The following is a 14,905-nucleotide window of genomic DNA, read 5'->3' on the forward strand; positions in this document are numbered from 1 at the left end:
CCTAGGGGATAAGATGGATCTACTTTTAAGGCAGGGCAGGTGTAAAAACATGAATAAAGGTACAAAGATAAGAATGTGTGGGAGGGACTTCCCTGGTGGTCCAGTGGGTGGGACTCCATGCTCCCTATGCCAGGGGCCTGGGCTCAATCCCTGGTGGGGGAACTGGATCCTGCATGCATGCTGCAACTAAGGATCCCACATGCTGCAACTAAGGATCCCTCATGCCGCAGCGAAGATCCCGCATGCCACAACTAAGACTGGTGCAGCCAAAATAAATAAATAATAAATAAATAAATATTTTTTTAAAAAAAAAGAATGTGTGGGAAATAATGAATAGATGTTATTTAACTGGAGCAGCAAGATCATAATGAGGCATGGTTAATGGAGGATCTTGTAGACAGTGGAAAACTGTTGAAAGTGTTAAATTCAGTGATGAGGACAGGTGACAGAGAGCATTTTAGGAACACAGATTTTTTAGCATTGTGTTCACATTGAAGGTAATACGGGATTGACCTGTTACGATGAAAGCTGGAAAGAAAACAATGACAGTAGGAAAGGAAAGAAGAAACGTTGTGAGGAAGGAATAAATTAAATGAGAGTCTGTGAGAATAGTCAAAGGATAACTGAAATATTTTTGTCCTAAGCACCTAAAAGAACAGAATGTTGCTAAAAGCAGTTTGAAAAGGAGTTGGTTTGAGGAGATAGAAGAGGAATAGTCAAAGAGCTAGGAAGAGAAAACTAAGGAAGAAGGTTTCAGGAAGGAAAGGCTTGTCTGTATTTTTCCAACTTTAACATGTAGGTATTGATACATATTTAAAAATAAAAACGTGGGGGTTTCATGAGTACTAATAGCAAGTTCATTCCATCTGTCCTACGGGATTTTTGTTATTACTACTGCTGATACTGTATTTTATGTTGTTTGGACAGCAGGATAAGGGAGATGGTAGGAAGGAGTGTTTTTTAATTGCCTATTTTTTCTTTTTTTTTAAGCTATAAATGTTTTAAAGGAATTTAAATATTAACATGTCTTTCTGTTTATATTCTGTATCATCATGTAAATGCTGAAAATCTCAGTTTGTTACTTCTTTTAAAGCAAACAACTAGTAGTAACCATAATTTGCCAGCATTAGTTTTTTGGTGTGAAACTGGTAACACCGTCAGAATGACTCTGATATTCTAAATTATGTACACATAGGAAACTGACAATTGTTTTATGAGTACATGAACTTTGATTTTTTTTTTTAACCCACATATTAGTACTATAATTACCACTTACTTTTGAAGGCAGAATAGTAACTGTGTGTAACTGATCTCCATATGGGTTAAACTTTTAGAGGCACAATGACAAATAATTATGGATTCATATGTATACTTTCTGATGTGGTATGGATTTATCTTAAAGATTCTATATACTCTATAAGAAAACTTCAGGGACTCCCACTTGGGTGCACTAAAAAAGTTCACCCCTTCCCTTCTTAAGGTACCATGGTTTAAGTCATTATGAAATCTCTTAAAATGGGTTTAAGATTATTCTGTAAAATCCGTTTTTGTTCCACCTCCTCCCTTCTTCTTCCTTCCCTCTTCCGCTCCCCAACTCTCTCTCTCGTTCTGAAACATTAACTGAGGTGAAAGTGCCCTGTAATATTTTCTCTAAAAAGGCTTTTGTGATGGATTTCTAGATTATCCACTAAACATGTGTACCTTTTTTTCTAAAATTTACAGAAAACAGAAGTGAATATGCTCTTGTATATAGCAGACAATCTAGCCTGTTTTCCATACCAGACACAGGAAGAGCCGTTGTTTATAATGCATCATATAGACATTACACTCTCAGTTTCTGGTAGTAACCTACTGCAGTCGTTCAAGGAGGTAAGTTACACACATTACTATTCTTAATCTTTCAAAGTACAGGCATGCTATTTTCACTGTTTTGTTTCTCATTGTTCTTTTTATTCTTTTCATAGGTATATAAAATCTTTCTAAATAAACTTAACTGAAATCTGGGCAGTGCTTGAATTGAGGAGAGGAAGTGGGTTGCCATTTCATTTCCATTAAGAAAGATCTTAAAACCATTTCATTCCAGATCATTTAGGTGGAATTTATACACACACACGTGCACGTGTGCATGCACACACACACACACACACACACACTTGGGTTGTTCTCTTGATAAGCCATCCCGCTTTATTTATCTCACTTCAAGCATTGACCTTAAGTGTTTGGTGTTCATTCATATATTTGTTTAAACCCCATTTTAAAACACTTTGCTATTTTATAAATCTGGTAATGCTGTAGATAATAGTAGTATACTTGAAGAAATACAGAATAAATATAAGTAGCTTACTTACAAGTAAACACAGAAAATTTATACTATTGATTTGCTTATTATCCCTGAACACCAGCATCATAATGGAGTTGGCATATTGTATGCCCAAAATCTTTACTAACTTTTTTGTTGTAAACTTTGTATCTTTTCTTTCATGGTTTTTAAGAAGGAAATATAATTGGTTTCATTGTAAAAGCACCTGGTATAACCCTGGGTACATAGTAGGTGCACTCAGTAATTTCCATTCTTTGTAAATTAATTGGAGTATTTTCATGTACCTGATGATATAAGTATATATCTCATTTTACAATATCGTAGTGCTCAAAACTCAGCCTGGTCAAACTTGTAAATCAGGGAGATCTTTTTTTTTTTTTGGTTTTGGTTTTTTGTTCTTTTGGGGTTTTTTTGCTGTATGCGGGCCTCTCACTGTTGTGGCCTCTCCCATTGCGGAGCACAGGCTCCGGACGCACAGGCTCCGGACGCGCAGGCTCAGCGGCCATGGCTTACGGGCCCAGCCGCTCCACGGCATGTGGGATCTTCCCGGACCGGGGCACGAACCCGTGTCCCCTGCATCAGCAGGCGGACTGTCAACCACTGCGCCACCAGGGAAGCCCAGGGAGATCTTTTTAATACCTAAGGGTTGGAATTACAGAAGTATCTAAACCCTTGCTACTTGAAGTGCGGACCGAGACCAGTAGCACTGGCCTCACCTGAGAGCTTGTTAGACCTGCAGAACCTCAGGCCCCACCCTAGACCTGTTGAAACAGAGTTTGCATTTTTAACAAAATCTCTAGTTGTTTAATATGCACATTAAAGTTTGAGAGGTTAATAATTTCCCAGGAACTTGATCCATCATGTTATCTTATTTTACTTCACTTACTGTTGTACATATACTTGTATCTGTTTCTCCTGTTTTATTTCTTAGCAGTTACATTTTGAATATTGCTTTGTAATCTGGTCTTTTCCACCTTGAAACCAGCTGACTTTGTTTCTTTTTAAAAGCTAACAGTTTCATAAAGTACAAAAAACCAGAATTTAAGTATTTAAAGAAAGTTGCACATTATCTTGCTGAAAAGTTCTTAAAAGGGAGAGTTTGATAGAAGCTGGGGAAATCAAGCCTATTATATTTTCCCCAGTTAAATTATAATTACTGGCTTCCCTGGTGGCGCAGTGGTTGAGAAGTCCGCCTGCCAATGCAGGGAACACGGGTTCGTGCCCCGGTCCGGGAAGATCCCACATGCCGCAGAGCGGCTCGGCCCGTGAGCCATGGCCGCTGAGCCTGCGTGTCCGGAGCCTCTGCTCCGCAACGGGAGAGGCCACAACAGTGAGAGGCCCGCGTACCGCAAAAAAAAAAAAAAAAATTATAATTACTTCTTTTCCTCTATAATGGCTTACCTGTATATCAAATTGTTACTTCTATAATTAATTTATCTTTCATTACTATAAGAAAATTCTCTCCCTTTGAATGATATTTCAGAATGGTTTAGGGAGGGTGGAACAGTGGTTGAAGGAGTGGATTTTATTTAGTCTTGGAACATAATTTTTTCCCCCAAGGGTTGCATCCCCAGTTGTTTATGGAAAATCAGAGGGTTTCAATATATAAAATATTAATATAAGGATGCTTTTGAAGCTGTTAAATGGAGCATATGTATAGTTGTAGTGGTACTTCTGTTTTATTATTTTTTCAGACAGAATAATTTCCTCTTTTTTTTCAGTCTATGGTAAAAGACAAAAGGAAAGAGAGAAAACCATCTCCTGGTAAGGAAAATGAGTCAAGCGAGAGTGAAGAAGAAGTCTCCAGGCCTCGGAAGTCACGGAAACGTGTAGATTCAGATTCAGATTCAGATTCAGAAGATGATATAAATTCAGTGATGAAATGTTTGCCAGAAAATTCAGCTCCTTTAATTGAGTTTGCAAATGTCTCCCAGGGTATTTTATTGCTTCTGATGTTAAAACAACATTTGAAGAATCTCTGTGGATTTTCTGATAGGTAAGGTTGCATAAGCAGTGAGAGAAAAAACTTGCTGTGTTCAAATAATGAACAAATATGAAACCCAGTTTTGATTGCATGCTGAATATTAAAAATGCTCTTTTTAAAAAAGGAATTTGTTCCTTTTAATTGGTGTATACTATTTGGTTGTATAATCTACCATAATTTGTCCATTCTGTTATTGAAGAGAGGAAAACTATTCCTCTAATTGGAGATAATGCATTATAAATTATAAATTAGAGGACTTAAATCCTTAATATCCTTAAAAAGATACTAGAGAATTAGACTAACCTTAAAAATAGATAACAAATTCAAGTTTTTAAAGAGCTGTGGGGACTTCCCTGGTGGTGCAGTGGTTAAGAGTCTGCCTGCCAATGCAGGGGACATGGGTTCGAGCCCTGGTCTAGGAAGATCCCACACGCCGCATAGTAAGTAAGTGCGTGCAGTACAACTACTGAGCCTGCACTCTAGAGCCCGCGAGCCACCACTGCTGAGCCCGCATGCCACAACTACTGAAGCCGGCGTGCCTGGAGCCTGTGCTCTGCAACAAAAGAAGCCACCACAATGATAAGCACGTGCACTGCAACGAAGAGTAGCCCCCGCTCGCTCGCAGCTAGAGAAAGCCTGCGCGCAGCAATGAATACCTAACGCAGCCAAAAATAAATAAATTTTATTTTAAAAAGAAGAGCTATGAATGAAGAATAGATGCAGACCAACTAGGCTAAGTTCTAACAGTCTAGCAGCCTTTAATGTACACTATCAAGTAAGAGATAGAAAAGTACTAATAACTTAGAGTGCCCTATAATTTTACCCGTTGTCAATCACTATAGGTATCTCTTTTCTGCCTGTACCCATGGAATTCTGGACATTTTTCACATTCATTGAAACCCTATGAAGTCACATGTTCGTAGGGACAGATAATGAAATGAGTAAAGTAGACCTGGTAGGTCAGTGGCAAAATGAACATGTTTCTTCTAAAGGGTTTAGATATTACTCAGATGTTCATCAGCTTGTTGCCATGGAAGAGAGTGGGAACAATGTGGCCAGAGCTTCCACCTTTTCAAGAGAAGCTAGATAATCCAGATTTTAACGAGAACTATCTTGATGTTAAATATTGGCAGCCACAGGCATACCTTGTTTTATTGCACTTCGCAGATACTGCATTTTTTGCAAATTGAAGGTTTGTGGCAACCCTGCATCAAGCAAGTCTGTCGGCTCCATTTTTCCAACAGCATTTGTTCACTTTGTGTCTCTGTGTCACATTTTGGTAATTCTTACAGTATTTAAATTTTTTTATTATTGTATTTTGTAGTGACCTTTGATGTTGCTATTACAAAAAGATTACGATTCACTGAAGGCTCAGATGATAGTTAGCATTTTTTTAGCAATAAAATATTTTTAAATTAAGATATGTATGTTGTTTTTAGACATAATGCTGTCACACACTTAATAGACTATAATATAGTGTAAACGTAACTTTTATACACATTGGGAAACAAAAAAATTCATGTGGTTTGCTTTATTGCAATATTTGCTTTATCACGATGGTCTGGAACCAAACCCGCAACGTCTCCAAGATACGCCTGTAATTCAGAATAATTTAAAACCTTGTAAAGTCTTGGGGCAGTGCTAAGGTGTTGGAAAAATTTTGAAACAGAGTTGTTAATAATGTGAAACAGGTTTGTAAGCAATAATTCTGGTCACTGTGTAGAGAATGAATAGTTGGGGCACAAAACAGTAGAAGGAGGTAAACCAGTTAGGTAGTATTGAGTAGTTATATTAAAACTGTCCTACAGTCACAATCATGGTGCTAAGAAATAGACATGAGAAACTACTTTCATTTAAATGATACCTCTATTCAAGACAAATACTGACAGAAACAAGAGAGTATTCTTTTTAATCTTTGATTTTGTGTCTTTACTTCCCTTTTTAAAATTATATTTATTTTGTATACAATTTCACTGGTTAAAATCTATATAACAAAAAGTTTAATTATAACTAAATAAAATTTAACTAGAATCAATTTAAATGTAAATGCCTAAAAAATTTGTTTTAAGTTAACGGTTTTGCTTTCCCAAAACAGTAAAATTCAGAAATACTCTCCATCTGAATCTGCAAAAGTGTATGATAAAGCGATAAACCGAAAAACAGGAGTTCATTTTCATCCCAAACAAACACTGGACTTCCTGCGGAGTGATATGGCTAATTCCAGAATCACTGAAGATGTGAAGAGGAGTATAGTAAAACAGTATCTAGATGTGAGTAGTAAAACCAAAATATGTTTAATTTTGATAATGACTTTTTTAAAAAGTAAATTCTTTTGAGACAGATAGCTACCTCCTTTCATTGAAGGTATGCTTCGCGACCCATCACTCATTATTTTTGTCTATGTAGTTTTAATGAGTTACTTTAAGCTTGTCTTTCCCACTTCACCCACTGCACTACAATTGTTTTTTCCTAGGAAATACCAGCTGACCACTAACTTTATTTTAGTGAAAAGCAAAGTTTTTAGGCAAGTTTTAGAGAAAAGCTGTGACCATATATGTATTTTTTTAATTCAGTGGATTACATGGTTTATATTTCATCAAAGGAAAAACCATGAAAAGTCATCCTCCTGCCCTCTTCAGCCATTCTATTCCTCTTCCTTCTGGCAACCAATATTACTACTTTTTCATGTATTCTTACAGAAGCAGTACAAGTGTGTGTGTGTGTGTGTGTGTGTGTATATATTTGTATATCTGTTACATATAGACCCACCTAAGAAGTATGTGAGTGAGTATGTGAGTGTAAAAATTGTGCTTTTAAAGTGTCTTTAAGAATAAGCAAATTCAGGGAATTCCCTGGCAGTCCAGTGGTTAGGACTCCGTGCTTTCACTGCCGAGGGCCCAGGTTCAATCCCAGGTCAGGGAACTAAGATCCCTCAAGCTGCGGTGTAGCCCAAAAAAAGAAAAAGGCAAATTCAGAGAGTCAGAAAATAGAACAGAAGTTACGGGGGGAGGGGGGGCAGGAATGGGAAGGAATGGGGAATTGGGTGGGGTTTTTTAGATTTTTTTTAAACTTTTTATTTTGTATTGGAGTATAGCCAATTAACAATGTTGTGATAGTTTCAGGTGCACAGCCAAGCAACTCAACCATACCTATACATGTATCCATTCTCCCCCCGATTCCCCTCCCATCCAGGCTGCCACATAACATTGAGCAGAGTTCCATGTGCTATACAGTAGGTCCTCGTTGGTTATCCTTTTTAAATATAGCAGTGTGTACATGTCAGTGCCTAACTATCCATTCCCTCTACCCTTCCCCCGCAGTAGCCATAAGTTCATTCTCTAAGTCTGTGAGTCCATTTCTGTTTGGTAAATAAGCTCATTTGTACCATTTTTTTTAGATTCCGCATAAAGCAACATCATATGATATTTCTCTTTCTCTGTCCGACTTCACTCAGTATGACAATCTCTAGGTCCATCCATGTTGCTGCAAATGGCATTATTTCATTCTTTCTTATGGCTGAGTAATATTCCATTGTATATATGTACCACATCTTGTTTATCCATTCCTCTATTGATGGACATTTAGGTTGCTTCCATGTCTTGGCTATTGTAAACAGTGCTGCAGTGAACATTGGGGTGCATGTATCCTTTCGGACCATGTTTTTTTCTGGGTATATGCCCAGGAGTGGGATTGCAGGGTCACATGGTAGCTCTATTTTTAGTTTTTTAAGGAACCTCCATACTGTTCTACATAGTGGTTGTACCAATTTACATTCCCACCAACAGTGTAGGAGGGTTCCCTTCTCTCCACACCGTCTCCTGCATTTATTGTTTGTAGATTTTTTGATGATAACCGTTTTGACTGGTGTGAGGTGATATCTCATTGTAGTTTTGGTTTGCATTTCTTTGATCATTAGCAGTGTTGAACACCCTTTCATGTGCCTCTTGGCCATCCATATGTCTTCCTTGGAAAAATGTCTAGGTCTTCTGCCCATTTTTTGATTGGGTTATTTGTTTTGATTATATTAAGCCACATGAGCTGTTTGTAAATTTTGGAGACTATCCCTTGTCAATCACATCATTTGCAAATATTTTCTCCCAATATGTGGGTTGTCTTTTCATTTTGTTTATGGTCTCCTTTGCTGTGCAAGAGCTTTTGAGTTTAATTAGGTCCCATTTGTTTATTTTTGGTTTTTTTTCCATTACTCTGGGAGATGGATCAGAAAAGACATTGTTGCGATTTATGTCAGAGAGTGTTCTGCCTGTGTTTTCCTCTAGGAGGATTTATAATGTCCAGTCTCACATGTAGATCTTTAATCCATTTTGAGCGTATTTTTGTGTATGGTGTTAAAGAATGATGTAATTTCTTTTTTTTACATGTAGCTGTCCAGTTTTCCCAGCACCATTTGTTGAAGAGACTGTCTTTCCACCATTGTATAATCTTACCTTCTTTGTCATAGATTAATAGACCATAGGTGGGTAGGTTTATTTCTGGGCTTTCTGTCCTGTTCCATTGATCTGTAGTTCTGTTTTTGTGCCAGTACCATACTGTTTTGATGACTAAAGCTTTGTAGTATAGTCTGAAGTCAGGGACCCTGATTCCTCCAGCTCCATTTTTCTTTCTCAAGATTACTTTGGCTATTTGGGGGTCTTTTGTGTCTCCATACAAAGTTTAAGATATTTTGTTCCAGTTCTATGAAAAATGCCATTGGTAATTTGATAGGGATTGCATTGAATCTGTAGATTGCCTTGGGTAGTATAGTCATTTTGACAATATTTATTCTTTCAATCAAAGAACATGATATATCTTTCCATCTGTTTGTGTCTTCTTTGATTTCTTTCATCAGCATGTTATAGTTTACGGAGTACAGGTCTTTTGCCTCCTTAGGTAGGTTTATTCCTAGGTATTTTATTCTCTTTCATGCAGTGGTAAATGGGATTGTTTCTTGAATTTCTCTTTCTGATCTTTCATTGTTAGTGTGTAGAAATGCAACACATTTCTGTGTATTAATTTTGTATTGTGCAACTTTACCAAATTCATTGATGAGCTCTAGTAATTTTCTGATAGCATCTTTAGGATTTTATATGTATAGTATCATGTCATCTGCAAACAGTGACAGTTTAACGTCTTCTTTTCCAATTTGGATTCCTTTTATTTCTTTTTCTTCTCTGATTTCCGTAGCTAGGATTTCCAAAACTATGTTGAATAAAAGTGGTGAGAGTGGGCATCCTTGTCTTGTTCCTGATCTTAGAGGAAATGCTTTCAGCTTTTCACCATTGAGTATGATGCTAGCTGTAGGTTTGTCTTATATGGCCTTTATTATGTTGAGATAGGTTCCCTCTGTGCCCACTTCCTGGAGAGTTTTATCATAAATAGGTGTTGAATTTTGTCAAAAGCTTTTTCTGCATCTACTGAGATGATCATTTGGGGGTTTCTTAATATATAGATTTATTTATTTTTGGCTGCATTGGGTCTTTGTTGCTGCGTGTGGGCTTTCTCTAGTTGCAGCAAGCAGGAGCTGCTCTTCATTGCAGTGCACGGGCTTCTCATTGCTGTGGCTTCTCTTGTGGCGAAGCATGGGCTCTAGGCGTGGGGGCTCCAGTAGTTGTGGCACGTGGGCTTAGTTGCTCCACGGCATGTGGGATCTTCCCAGACCAGGGCTCAAACCGGTGTCCCCTGCATTGGCAGGCAGATTTTTAACCACTGCGCCACCAGGGAAGTCCTGATCATATGGTTTTTGTCAGTTTGTTGATGTGGTGTATCACACTGATTGATATGTGGATATTGAAAACTCCTTGCATCCCTAGGATAAATCCCACTTGATCATGATGTATGATCCTTTTAATGTATTGTTGAATTCGAATTGCTAGTATTTTGTTGAGGATTTTTGCATGTACGTTCATCAGTGATAGTGGCCTGTAATTTTCTTTTTTAGTGGTATCTTTGGTTTTGGTATCAGGGTAATGGTGACCTCACAGAATGAGTTTGGGAGTTTTCCTTCCTCTGCACTTTTTGGGAACAGTTTCAGAAGGATAGGTGTTAGCTCTTCTCTAAATGTTTGATAGAATTTGCCTGTGAAGCCATCAGGGCCGGAACTTCCGTTTTGGGGGAGTTTCTTTTTGTTTGTTTGTTGTTTGGCTGCGTTGGGTCTTTGTTGCTGCACGCGGACTTTCTCCAGTAGCAAGGGGGGCTACTCTTCGCTGCAGTGCACAGGCCTCTCACTGCAGTGGCCTCTCTTGTTGCGGAGCACGGACGGGCTCTAGGCATGCAGGCTTCAGTAGTTGTGGCATGTGGGCTCAGTAGTTGTAGCTTGCAGGCTCTAGAGCGCAGGTTCAGCAGTTGTGGCTCATGGGCCCAGCCGCTCCATGGCATATGGGATCTTCCCAGACCAGGGCTGGAACCCATGTCACCTGCATTGGCAGGTGGATTCTCAACCACTGCGCCACCAGGGAAGCTCGGGAGTTTTTAAATTACAGTTTCAATTTCAGTGCTTGTAATTGGTTCATATTTTCTAATTATTCCTGGTTCAGTCTGGGGAGACTGTACCTTTGTAAGAATTTGTCCGTTTCTTCCAGGTTGTCTATTTTATTGGCATACAGTTGCATATAGTAGTCTCTTATGATCCTTTATATTTCTGTGGTGTCAGCTGTAACTTCTTTTTCATTTTATTGATTTGAGTCCTCTCCCTTTTCTTCTTGATGAGTCTGGCTAAAGGTTTATCAGTTTTGTTTATCTTTTCAAAGAACCAGCTTTTAGTTTCATTGATCTTTGCTCTTGTCTTCTTTGTCTCTATTTCATTTGTCTCTGCTCTGATCTTTATGATTTCTTTCCTTCTACTAACTTTCAGTTTTGTTTGTTCTTCTTTCTCTAGTTGCTTTATGTGTATGGTTAAGTTGTTTATTTGAGATTTTTCTTGTTTCCCAAAAGTAAGGTTATATTGCTATAAACTTTCCTCTTTGAACTGCTTTTACTGTATCCCATAGGTTTTGGATCGTTATGCTCTCATTTTCATTTGTCTCTAGATATTTTTTTTATTTCCTCTTTGATTTCTTCAGTGATCCATTGGTTGTTTAGTAGCATATTGTTTAGCCTCCATGTATTTGTGTTTTTATAGTCTTTTTATTGGAGTTTATTTTTAATCTCACAGTGTTGTGGTCAGAAAAGATGCTTGATATGATTTCAGTTTTCTTAAATTTACCAAGGCTCACTTTATGGCCCAGGATGTGGTCAGTCCTGGAGAATATTCCATGTGCACTTCAGAAAAATGTGTATTCTTCTGCTTTTGGATGGAGTGCTCTATAAATATCAGTTAAGTCCATCTGATCTAATGTGTCATTTAAGGACTGTGTTTCCTTACTGATTTTATGTCTGGCTGATCTGTCCATTGATGAAAGTGGAGTGTTAAAGTCCCCCACTATTATTGTGTTACTGTAAATTTCTCCCTTTATGGCTGTTAGTATTTGCCTTATATATTGTGGTGCTCCTAAGTTGGGTGCATATATGTTTACAATTGTTATACCTTCTTCTTGGATTGATTCCTTGATTGTTATGTAGTGTCCTTCTTTGTCTCTTGTAACAGTCTTTATTTTAAAGCCTATTTTGTCCTGTATGAGTATTGCTACTGCAGCTTTCTTTTGATTTCCATTTGCATGGAATACCTTCTTCCATCCCCTCACTTTCAATCTGTATGTGTCCCTAGGTCTGAAGTGGGTCTCTTGTAGACAGCATATATATGGGTCTTGTTTTGGTATCCATTCAGTGAGCCTGTGTCTTTTGGTTGGCACATTTAATCCATTTACATTTAAAGTAATTATCGGTATGTGTGTTCCTTTTGCCATTTTCTTAATTGTTTTCGGTTTGTTTCTGTAGGTCTTCTTTCTTTCCTCTTTTGTTCTCTTGTGGTTTGATGACCATCTTTAGTGTTATGTTTGGGTTGCTTTTTCTTTTTTGTGTGTGTATGTATTGTAGCTTTGGGGTTTGCTGTTCCCATGAGGTTTTGATATAGCAGTCTGTATATGTACAAGATTGTTTTAAGTTGCTAGTCTCCTTCCCACCTAGAGGAGTTCCTTTAGCATTTGTTGCAAAGCTGGTCTGGTGTTGCTGAATTCTCTTAGCTTTTGCTTGTCTGTAAAGCTTTTGATTTCTCTGTGGAATCTGAATGAGAGCCTTGCTGGGTAGAGTATTCTTGGTTGTAGGTTCTTCCCTTTCATCACTTTAAATATATCATGCCACTCCCTTCTGGCTTGCAGCGTTTCTGCTGAGAAATCAGCTGTTAACCTTATGGGAGTTCCCTTCTATGTTATTTGTCATTCTTTCCTTGTTGCTTTTAATAATTTTTCTTTGTCTTTAATTTTTGTAAATTTGATTACTGTGTATCTTGGAATATTTGTCCTTGGGTTTATCCTGCCTGCGACTCTGCACTTCCTGGACTTGGGTGGCTATTTCCTTTGCCATGTTAGGGAAGTTTTCAACTATAATCTCTTCAAATATTTTCTCTGGTCCTTTCTCTCTCTCTTCTCCTTGTGGCACCCCTATAATGCGAATGTTGGTGCATTTAATGTTGTCCCATAGATCTCTTAGGCTGTCTTCATTTCTTTACATTCTTTTTTCTTTATTCTGTTCCGTGGCAGTGATTTCCACCATTCTGTCTTCCAGGTCATTTATCTGTTCTTCTGCCTCTTATCCTGCTATTGATTACGCCTAGCATATTTTTCATTTCAGTTATTGTATTCATCTCAATTTGTTCATTAATTCTTCTAGGTCTTTGTTAGACATTTCTTTCATCTTCTCAATCCTTGCCTCCATTCTTTTTCCAAGGTCCTGGATCATCTTCACTGTCATTATTCTGAATACTTTTTCTGGAAGGTTGCCTATCTCCACTTCATTTAGTTGTTTTTCTCGGTTTTATCTCGTTCCTTCATCTGGGACATAATTCTCTGCCTTTTCATTTTGTCTCTCTGTGGTTGTGGTTTTCATTCCACAGGCTGCAGGATTGTAGTTCTTCTTGCATCCACTGTCTCAGGAATGGGGGGAGTATTGAATGGGTACAGATTGATTTTCTTTGGGGGATGATGAAAAAGTTTTTGAAGTGACTGTGGTGATCATTGTACAACAGTGTGAATATACTTACTGTCAATGAATTAAACACTTTAAAATGGTAAATTTTATGTTATGTATATTTTACCAGAATAAAAAGTTTTTAACGTTTTAAAAAAATTTTCGAGATTGTCCTAAAAAGTAAAAATAAAGTCTTTAATTTTAATCTACTTAAAGCTGGTAGTTGAACACAACTAATAATGATTTTTTTTTGACCAAGAATGTAATGTACACAATGGTTTTCATATTATTCATAGACTGCAAACCTTGTACTCTAAATTTGACATTTATTTTAGTTCTTTAAAATTCTTCAACATTTTTTGTTTCCTGTTGTATCCTCTTATCTTGGTGGAGAGCAGAAAATGGGGGCAGAAATGTTTAAAAGTCTGTCAATAATTAGTAATCACTTGGCTGCTTGATAACTTGGGTCAGGGTCCGCAACATCTGCCTTATGGGCCAAATCTGGCCAACTGCCTGTTTGTGTAAAATAAAGCTTTATTGAAACAGCCATGCCCATTCATTTTTGTATTGCATTTTGGCCTGCAAAGCCAAAAATACTTACTATCTGGCTCTTTACAGAAAATGTTTGCCAGCCCCCAGCTTGGACAATAGCTAAAGTCTGTTTCACCCACACCAAACCACTACCATGGAAAACATTTAGGAAAAAAATTTTAAATAAAGGAAAACATTTAGGAATTTGGCAGTCTTATTTGAAAAAATTTACTTAAAATTCTAAATTAATATCTAATTTTTGTAGTTCAAACTTCTCATGGAACATCTGGACCCTGATGAAGAGGAAGAAGAAGGGGAGGTGTCAGCTAGCACAAATGCTCGGAACAAAGCAATTACCTCGCTGCTTGGAGGAGGCAGCCCTAAAAATAATGCAGCAGCAGAGACAGAAGATGATGAAAGTGATGGGGAGGATAGAGGAGGAGGCACTTCAGGGGTGAGGCGGAGGAGGAGTCAACGTATTTCGCAGCGTATTACGTAAAATGATTTTTATGTGCTTATATATGTCAGTCTATTAAATGTACACCAAGTAATGTAATACTTATGAGAGAAAACATTTTGTAGATAGAAATTCTCTACTTATCCATTTATACATCCTTTTGTAGAAAGTTTAACATAAAAGACAATAAAAAAGAAAAAAACAGAAATGAGATTTATCCAGCATAAAGGGTTATTAATTTTTCTTTGGATTGTATTAATGTGTGTTATCCTTTTTTATTGTTGATAAGTTTTATGTAGCTTTATGGTTCATATGTATATATTTTATATATCAATAAGAGTAAAGACACGGGTACAAATTAAGAGTTACATGGTTTTACAAGTATATGTTAACCCCTTGGCGCTGGCGGTCACGGTGCGTCTCATTGCCGGCAATGGAAGTGTGCTGGGAAATCCCAACTCCCGGCGTCAAGGGATTAAAAGCAATAAAAACAATAATTTCACTAAAATTATTTTGTGTAACACTTGGTCTTTTTTCCCCCCTCCCAATGTTTTAG

At 37.5% G+C, this 14,905-nt stretch overlaps 1 protein-coding gene across 12 annotated transcripts in view; it reads left to right on the top strand.

Annotated features, from left to right (window-relative positions):
• Positions 1-14,905, top strand: part of NIPBL (NIPBL cohesin loading factor) — a 215,050-nt gene that overhangs the window by 170,655 nt on the left and 29,490 nt on the right. For 11 of the 12 annotated variants that reach the window (XM_089908775.1, XM_089908777.1, XM_089908774.1 and 8 more), the window contains 4 exons: positions 1,723-1,869; positions 4,042-4,316; positions 6,400-6,574; positions 14,158-14,346. In XM_089908775.1, coding sequence (XP_089764901.1) covers positions 1,723-1,869; positions 4,042-4,316; positions 6,400-6,574; positions 14,158-14,346 — 786 coding nt within the window. Of the gene's footprint in view, positions 1-1,722; positions 1,870-4,041; positions 4,317-6,399; positions 6,575-14,157; positions 14,388-14,905 lie in introns of all 12 variants that reach the window. The other variant, XM_022599178.3, reaches the window with a different exon arrangement.

This window comes from Delphinapterus leucas, chromosome 3 (assembly GCF_059928025.1).
Source record: "Delphinapterus leucas isolate spDelLeu-1000000601 "Yukka" chromosome 3, BTC_Dleu_Yukka2, whole genome shotgun sequence".
Taxonomy (NCBI): domain Eukaryota; kingdom Metazoa; phylum Chordata; class Mammalia; order Artiodactyla; family Monodontidae; genus Delphinapterus; species Delphinapterus leucas.